This window comes from Hoplias malabaricus, chromosome Y (genome assembly GCF_029633855.1).
Source record: "Hoplias malabaricus isolate fHopMal1 chromosome Y, fHopMal1.hap1, whole genome shotgun sequence".
Taxonomy (NCBI): domain Eukaryota; kingdom Metazoa; phylum Chordata; class Actinopteri; order Characiformes; family Erythrinidae; genus Hoplias; species Hoplias malabaricus.
In genome coordinates, this window is record NC_089820.1 from 18,349,602 (window position 1) to 18,358,908 (window position 9,307).

At 37.7% G+C, this 9,307-nt stretch overlaps 1 protein-coding gene across 1 annotated transcript; it reads right to left on the reverse strand.

Annotated features, from left to right (window-relative positions):
• Positions 1-719: 719 nt before the first annotated feature.
• Positions 720-8,034, reverse strand: LOC136677614 (torsin-2A-like). Its single transcript, XM_066655180.1, has 5 exons — positions 7,878-8,034; positions 6,014-6,279; positions 5,480-5,655; positions 4,718-4,845; positions 720-4,534 (listed from the first exon to the last, which is right to left on the reverse strand). The coding sequence occupies exons 1-5, from the start codon at positions 8,020-8,022 to the stop codon at positions 4,290-4,292; spliced, it is 960 nt and encodes a 319-aa protein (XP_066511277.1). The 5' UTR covers positions 8,023-8,034; the 3' UTR covers positions 720-4,289.
• Positions 8,035-9,307: the final 1,273 nt, after the last annotated feature.

The window sequence follows — 9,307 nt, forward strand, 5'->3', positions numbered from 1 at the left end:
AGGGCACTGGAAACATTGGAAAATCCTTCCTTAAACGCTACACTGAGGTTAAAGGGCATTCAGGCTTGAGACGCTTCTCTCTTCAATCTTCCTCCCCACACATAGAGATGAGGACTGATGAAGTTGTCAAAGTGGGTATTATACCAGGGCTTTGTATGCAGGTGTAACAGAGAGGAAAGCTAACTTGTAAGAACTTTATCCTCTACTGAAAAACCTTTGTTTAGGTCCTTTGATGAAAAGCGTTAAGTCAGGCTCTCTGAGCCCGAGGATCCTTCTCCTAAGACCACTACCACACACCATCTGACACCTCTTCATTTCCTGTTGAGAAACGACTAATTTCCTGTGGCAGAAGGCGGATGGGGAAATCTAGCAGAGATCTTCCATCAGAAAGAGATGACAGCTGGCCCCATACTTACAAAGGACATCAAAGTAAAAGGATCTAGAACTTGGGTCTTTACTGTCCCTACCTACATTAGTCATCATATCCTTAAACATGGCAAAACCAATCCAGAAATATCACTTATACTTAAGGATTTAGTGAAGCTGAATGCAGGCTCTCTATATATATAGCATTGCAAAATGAATTGGCTGATCTAAGACTTGTTGTATATATATATTGAATGTCTCTAGTATCCAGTCAAGTGTTGGACAGTTAAAAGTAAAATCTCATAAGAAAAGAAGAAAACAGGAGTTTAATTTGATTTCTTTTTCAGGCATGATACAGCAGGGTTTCTTTATTCTTGTCACAGTTAGCACCAATAATACACATGAGCCAGTTTCCCCAGATATGGATTTATTTGACTTAACTGGTGATGTCAGAATATCTTACTACTGTAAGGCATCTTCTGGGGCCAAGAGTCATCCTACGCATTTCAAATGAAATTACTTTTTAGTCTTGGCGTAAGCTTAAGCTTTGTTTTGGAAACAGGCTCCTCTCCCATTTCCAAAAGTTTGTAAACACATTCATATGATGCTTGTTCTGAAATTAAAGGCACTCATATGGAGCACACCCCTTCTTTAAATCAGTAACCACTTCTGCGCCGCTGCACTTTTAGCTGTCATTTTTCTGTGCTCATTTAACCCCATACAGGAAAAAGAGAATGAGAGGTTAAGTACTGATATAAGATTATTAGTTCTGGAGCACGAATGCCACTCAAAGCCCAGGCTTTGAATCCCTCTGACTAATGCTTAGCACTGGGCATGATAACCTTAGGCTCATAAGCAGTTGCTACAAAATGTCCCTTTCTAGTGATCCAACTTTTTCTGTGGTGATTTCTGTGTAAATTTGAACACTTACGTTAGCAATAAGTGCAGAGATATCAGAATGAACATACTTAGGGGGATTTGCGTTCTTGTGGACACATACTAGATGAGTGCATGATACAGAGAATGAATAAGTAGCAAAGCAGCTATGAATGCCTTGGTCTGACATAATTATGGTATAATAAACATTAATAATTTATGCATTTCTGCTGAAATGTTGTGAATGAAAAAAAACATCAAAAGAATCAATTTTTTTTCAAATGAGTTGTGGTTGAATACTGAATAAATTTGTTTTAGTCGGCAAAGGCAAGCAGAATGTTCAAGACATTTCAGGACATACCTTATTGCTTTGAAAATATACAAGTGTTTCCTCTTATAAACAAACTATTTATCCACCCTTAGTAGTGTCATTATTTCACTACTCCCATCCATGAAACAGATTCTGAATTGGTATGGGCAATGTGCAACTTGAAAAATGAAGCTGAGGATCAATAGGCAGTTAGAACTGTACTGAAACTTAGTGGGTGGTAATGGAGAAAGGAGGGGAGGATATATATATATATATATATATATATATATATATATATATATATATACACATACAGAGGGTCCTCGACTTACAACGTTGATCCGTTCCTACGTCGTAACCGTGTATTCTTCCGCCGCGCACACCAAACACGAAGTTCACGTTACGACGTTTACGACGCAAAATCACTTACGTCGAAACAAGGCTTTATACAGAAAATGGGAGATGTGTCGTAACCACGAAACATCGTAACTCGGGACTGACGTAACCCGAGGACCTCCTGTATATATAAAAAATGACAAAACCTTCCAAATACAAATGAGCGGTATCCACATTTTTGTCATACCCTCTATGTATTGTCAAGGTATATGGTGTTAACGTAGGGACGGTGTGTCTAGAGGGGTGCACAGTCAGGCCGCACTGAGCCTTATATCTGTCAGCACAAAGTCGAGTGAAGGGCTTTCTGTGTGTTTGTGCTCTGCAGTTCAGCCCAGCACAGCCCGACAGTGCACGCTGACACACGTGCTGATGATAAAAGCCTGTTTCTTAGAGAGCTAATTTCAGTGACTGGTGCTGGAGGAACAAAAATACTACACTGTTTAGAAACATAGCTGGCTAGCTAATAAGGCAATTGTGGTTTAGCACACTACAGCAGATGATTTTCCAGCAAATTGAGGCTCAGTGTGAGAGAGTGAGGATAAAGACCATGAGCCAAGAGTCGACTGAAAGGTTTTCTTGTGTTTCAGTTTCATTCCTTTCTCTTTTAACCCACCCAGCAGTCAGTGAGCTCCCACAGAGCCCCCTCCCTGTGGCTCTCTTCAATGCACAAGAATGAAATCTCTGGCCTTGTACTTAATAACACAACATAACATAAATACACATTTTTAAATACCACAGTATTACTGTTACACCGCCCAGTCCTACTTCCAACAATATACATCTAAAATAATCAGACCTTTGTGAAAAAGTTCATTTGTATTCATTCTTGAATTTAAAAAAAAATAATTTACATTTATTACCTGTAAAGTGAAATATTGCAAGCCTTTTTTGTTTTTGTTGATCATGGCTTATAGGCATCCAGTATTTTAAATTATTAAAATATCTCATGAGAACAAATGTAATAGTATGTACATTACAGAAATGTCCAACTTCTGAAAAGCATGTTCATTTATACCCTCATACATACAATACTTGGTTGGTGTTCCTATTCTATGAAGTACTGCATCAATGAGGAATAACACAGCAGCAAACAGTTTGTGACACTGCTGAGAATCAGTGTTTCCTGTATTCCTCTTGACCATATTCTGGTTCAGTGAGTTGGCTGGTCAATCAAGCACTGTAATATCATGGTCAGAAAAATATTTGTTAGTACTTATGGCATTGGAGGCTATGTTTTGCTGGAAAAGGAAGTTGGCATCTCCTTAAAGCTCTTCGGCAGAAGTGAAGACAGGAAGGATGAAGTGGTGTAAAATCTCCTGGTAGACTGCTGCATTGGCTTCGGACCAACCGCAGTAAATGACATAAAACCCCCAAACATCACAGGCTGTGGAAGCTTTTCAGAAGGGACTTTCTGTGGACAGTTTTCCAGTTCCAGACAAGTGTGAATTCAGCAGTCTTCCCCAGGGCTGAGGTTGCTGGTGCTTGACAGAGATATACACAGTATTTATACTGTTTGAGTAGTAGTAGGCTAAGACTCAAAATGAGATATTCTAATAAATACCGGATTTCTGATCTTCCTAAACTACAAGCCATACTGATCAACATAAAAAACCATTCAATATGTCACTCTGTTTATAATAAATATAAAATATGCAACACTTCAGTCATGAATTAAACTATGAACAGAAATGAACTTTTTCCACAATATTCTAATGTTTTTAAGTGTATATGAATCAGTTAATATTCCAACAAGGTTCTACATCAGAAATCAAATAAAACAATTTCTGGCTTTTGAAAACTGAGATGGCTTTGCAAATCAAATATGACAACAGTGTCACCTATAGGTAAAAATGTAAAACACAGTACTTCACTCCAACAAACTCTTTGGAAAATAAATACATGAACATTCCTGATTTTTAAACCAGCCAAATATCTTAAAATTACTCTCAATCAGGAAAAAAGGATTTCAGCCAGATAGCTGTTCCCTTTTGATTCAAAACTCCGCCAAAGCAATCGACGGCATATTTTGAGCTTCAGTCGATTAAAATGATCAACAGCAGAAACAGTCCATGATCTCTGCGCCAGCAGAGTGATGTGGCAAACAATGGTTTTAGAATTCTGCTTAGAAGAGGCAAACCTCGCCAGCGAGGTACTTAAGTATCTATATGAATTCTTATCTCAAGACTTCTTGATCCAAGCTGTAAACTTAGGTTTTTTAAAAAGGCAGAATCCAAAAGCAGTAATTCTGATTTTCAGGTCTTCACTTCCACAGAAGACTGTTCGCTGTTGGACTCCACCTGGCCTGCTTCATATTGTGTCCAGAAACATTTCATCTCTGTCTTCATAAGAAAAGATTGACTTTAGCAGGCACTAGTTTGCACCCAGTACTTGAGAAGTGTTGACCATCCTGTGGAGTATAGGTTACTGCGCCCCCTACTGCTTCTGCCACATCTCTACGCTGGCACTCACCACGCTGGCACAAATCCCGCTGGGCACAGCGTTCAATGTGGCGCCGACACAAGGGCAGGAATGGCACAAAATGAGCTATCCTCTTTTCTGAGATTATTTTGGAGTGGTAGAATCCACCTAAGGAGAAAAGTTCATTCATTAGTTACTGAGTGGTCTGGACAAAGAAGTTATCATTTTGGCACTGCAATTATGTATATGCAACAAACATCATGACACTGTTTTAGTTATAGTGCTAGAATACATTACATTAATCAGCTTACAATATAAAAATATCTCTAGTACATCACCTGTGTCACTTACTATTCTTATTGTTGAACACAGACTCTGCAATGGCTTCCTCAAGCTCTTCTGGCTTGATCTCCTCTCTGTCTCGTCCAGCCTGCCTACTTTCTAGGGCAACTGTGTTAATGACCTCTTGACCTGCAGTGCTAAAGCAATGGAATATCACATCAGCCATGCAAATGTCCAAAACGATGAAAGGAATATGTCCATGTGGTTAAAGTAACACGTTTTGTTCTGGCAAACAAAATCAGGAAGAAAAGACCAGCTCATATGCTCAGTTACAATTGTGCAACACTGTCTGTCAGGGTGGCAATTTGGTAACAGATTTATTGCCAGGGTTGAGAGGGCATGTTTTAGTAAAGACTGGTTAACCTTTTAGAAATTTAATCTGTAACCTATTCCAAACAATTTCTACATCAAAGTAAGGGAATATAATTATTTTTCGAATAGTTTTGAAGTTATTTATCATTAAAAAATTATTTATATTATAAAAAAACTTTGCTTTACAAAATGATAACGATGAAGATGAAACAGTTCACAGAAAAATACTTTTGATGTAATTTACAAGTTCCTAAAATCTGTCAGCGTGGCTCTTGCTATGTCGACATAGTGTGAAAAATGTCTGAAACAATGCCCTGATTCTAATCATTCTTATTTTTATAATGTACCTGTAATGTCATTATTAAGAGTTAAAATTTTTAGATTCTAATGTAATGGATAATCATACTAAACACTTAGACAGTCCAAAAAAAAGATGAATGGAAACTCTGTCCTACCTACCTGATAAAGATGTAGATAGCCTTACGGTAGTTGGTCTGGAAAACAACATGTGAAGGGCCAAGAAAGGGTTCTAATATGTCAATCACTCCAGGGGGCATCTTTTCCATCTCGTCGAAGATAAAGATAGAGCGAGCACAAGCAGTGAGATTACCCTGGACCCAGTGTTTTAAATCTGACTATAAACAAAAGTGAGGGAAACTGTTGACATGAGCGACACATCAGTAACATTTTATTAGATATGGCCCAATCATGGCTTCATGAAAATTTATTCTGCAGGCAATCAATTAATCATTTAAGATATATGATTAACACAGGTCCTAGTTTTGATTATGCTGTCTGAAAGCTTGGCCTTTCTTAAAGAAGCAGTCTGATTAATATGATAAATATTATTATAAAGATAAAGATAATTAGCATACAGTTACAGTCATAGCAGGTATCATACTTTTGCCTTTTCTACAGAAGCTTTACTGAATAAACATCTGTAAGTTTTAAAGCAGAGAATATGATTAAATAATTGTAATAAAACTACAATACCTTGTATTGCTTCACTCTGTCAGCTAAAGGAAAGTGCAGAGTGGGGACATACTGGTGGATATAAGGGCTTCCCATGGCTGTTCCATAGAGGTGGCGTCCTAGCATTGTGCTGACCATAGTCTTACCAGTCCCTGAAGCTCCATGGAAAGACAGCACCAGTGGTCTGTCTGGATTTTCCTTTTTTAGGAAACTAACAACAGTCTCTGACACAATATCCCGCACCAGATGCTGCCCATATACATTTTTATAAAGATCCCACTCCAAGCCTGTGTGAAGGAAGAAATAAATGAGTAGTTCAAGTAGAAAATCTTGCTATTTTCTGATTCATGTTCAAAATATGTTTTTGTAACTGTATACCTTGACCTTCATCTAATAAACCCAGATCTATTGGCGCTTTTACGCTACATGGCACCTACACACCTGTTTTGCTTTTCCAGTAGGCAAAGCCGGTATGTAGCCTCTGAAAGCTGATATTTTTACTTCCTGTTTGTGCCTGGCTCCAAGCGGGCAGAGTAGGGACTAAATGTGACATATAAACATTACAGAACACTGATTGGCCGGAGAGACTTGTCTACACTGCAAAATGCAGACGATCAGCACAAACTAACGATCTGTAAAATCTCCAACTACAGTAGCGATCACATTGTTTTGTCAGACTCATTACGGCAGCTTGTAAAAGTGTGCAGTGGTATTTTGAAAAGGTTCAAAAGAAACTGGTGGCCAACTGAATAAACATGCAAGAGACGGATGGAGCAACAAGGAATGGAAAAGCTCCACTGATCTGTCTGAACTGTGGAGCAGAGCCATGTTCAGTCCCAAATAACAACAACAAAACAAGAATACACAATTAGAAAACAACTCTTAACATCAGCCACCAATGTTTTGGCATCCAAAGCCAGAAGGCTTTTTGGAGTCAGATGGCTTTAAAATGGAAAACTAACCAAGGAAAATGAAAGTAGAGTCAATTAGAGCAGGTACTGTTGTGAATTTCCCCACTGCGGGAGCACCACCTCTATCTCCCCCATACTTCAGCTAATCACATGCAGTTTGAAAGCCCAGTCCTCCACGTTGATGCGATTGTTTCCTTAGGTTTATGATGTAAGAAGCCCTGGCTATCTGAATTTGCCCATTTGGCCCTGTATTTGAACACTGCAATTTCAAAATGGAAAAGCTCTTCTGTGGTGTTTATTGCTTATTTCACTCGTGATAGTCTTCTGACGTATTTATGTCACTACACATGTTAACAACGTAAAACAATTCACTGAAGGGTCTCTTTAAGAATATTGATAAGACAGTGTCATAATATGACATAAATATCACTACCAGCACGCAGTTAATAACAGATTCCGCTGATTTCTTTCACATTTTCAGATCCTCCTTAAATGAAGGTTCGGTTATTTAAAAGGAATATATTTAAAGTGGAACCAAAATTTCGAATAAGAAAACAAAACAAAACACACTCTGAGTAGCTACCTAGTTAATTTAATAATGTCTCGGAGACAGGCATTCTGTGTATTACATTCAGCATAGCATTTAATTCACCTTTAATATAGAGTATTTATTAACACGAATTTTCAGAACTACAGACAACGTTACGTAGGCATTGGCGATTGCCATAGCCTATTGGTTTATTAGCAACGTTAGCATGATACACAACAACTGAGCTTTCAGACTGGCAAATATATTCAGGCCAGCTAAACCACATGGTAAAACAATGAATTTAATAATAAAGAATACTTTGTGGCTAGTAATTATGTCTGGTATTTCTTAAACAACATATAGACGCATTAACATCACTGTTACCAGTTAGCTTGGTGCTAAAAGCAAAAGACTACAGGTTTCTCGAGAAGTTTATTGAGCTTACCCTGAATATTGGGCTTGAAGTCGCAGTCACAGCTGTCAGATATGGTGCAATATATCGTCTTCATTTCAAAACCACCAACTGTTGATGTACAGTAAACCCAGAAAAGTGTGAATATCATCCCTGCTCCTTCAGACCTCAGCTCCATTGTAGAACAGAAGATGGAACAGGTTCAATGCTTCATTCACCCACAAGGGGCGCATATTTCTTCAGGTAAAACATAAATATTTGTTCAATATTTCTATTTCAAGACAAGAAAAGGAAGGAAAACACTCTAACAGGGCCACCACAAGTCTCGCAGCTACTTCAGTTACAATTACTGAACTTCAGACGTGTGATATTATAAGCTACACGTTGGCACTTAGCTACAAAGTCTAAGGTCAAATCTTAAATGGCTCCATTCTCCCTACGTAGTTCACTACACGAATTAAGAAATCTTATTTTCTCTGTAGAAACAGTTTAGTATTCACCAAGTATGGGGTTGTACACACGGCGATTCGTGCCCCGAAACCAAAAAGCCCTTTCTTTGACGTATTAAGCACTCTCTGAGTGCAAGAGCCAATGTTTTAATCCATATGTTGTGCACTACATAGGGAGCAATTAGCCATTTGAACCGCAACACAAGATAAGTGAATTGATAAAGGTTTCAGCCTGAGAAAACAGGTGAGGAAATTCTTAAATTGTTACACAATTTACCCACCATTAATATAAATACCCACCATATAAAATAATTACAAAGTAAGAGGATATATTTAAGGGTTCATATTATATATTTTTTCTTGTAAACCCCTGCCCACCTGCTACTGTTAATTATTAAGGTAATGTGATTATATGTAAAGAATCATCATTATTTTTCCCTGGCAATTTCCAACTATTTTTAAAAATCCTTTAGAATTAAACAAGTGTTAGTTAATGTGTCATTTAGACTGAAAGATTGATGCTGCCCAATGCAAAACATGTTTCTCCAAAATAGTAAATACAGGGGAAAAACATTTTAGCTTCCAGTGTAAGTCAATGTAAAAAGCTTTTATTCCAAAAAAATCTGGAATTCTACTGGTCCATTAATCATTACAATTTCACACAATATCATTAACAGCTGCTGTGGTCAAATGATGTATTAAAAGAAAAGGGAGTTTAATGTTATAGTCATTGGACAGCAACAATATACAAAATATAAGATGAGGAATAACTATATAGTGCTTTTCAAACACTTTAATGTCCTCTATTATGATAGGAAACCTCTTGCAAAAAAGCAGTCCACTCTAAAGCACTGCTTAGAACCTCACTGTATTGTTAAACACCTGTAGGCATAAGACTGTTGTTGTTATTGGTAAAATATCATAAAAAAATGAACCAGCAGGGCAACACACACTCACACATATGGACACATTTGAATAGCCAACTGACCTACCAACAAGTATTGTGTGAGGAAT

Coding starts and splice junctions, on each gene's coding strand:
- LOC136677614 (XM_066655180.1), bottom strand. CDS start 8,022: ATGGAGCTGAGGTCTGAAGGAGCAGGGATGATATTCACACTTTTCTGG. Junction 4,846..5,479: donor GCTATCTACATCTTTATCAG/GTAGGTAGGACA, acceptor CCATTGCTTTAG/CACTGCAGGTCAAGAGGTCA. Junction 4,535..4,717: donor TGTGTTCAACAATAAGAATA/GTAAGTGACACA, acceptor TTTTCTCCTTAG/GTGGATTCTACCACTCCAAA.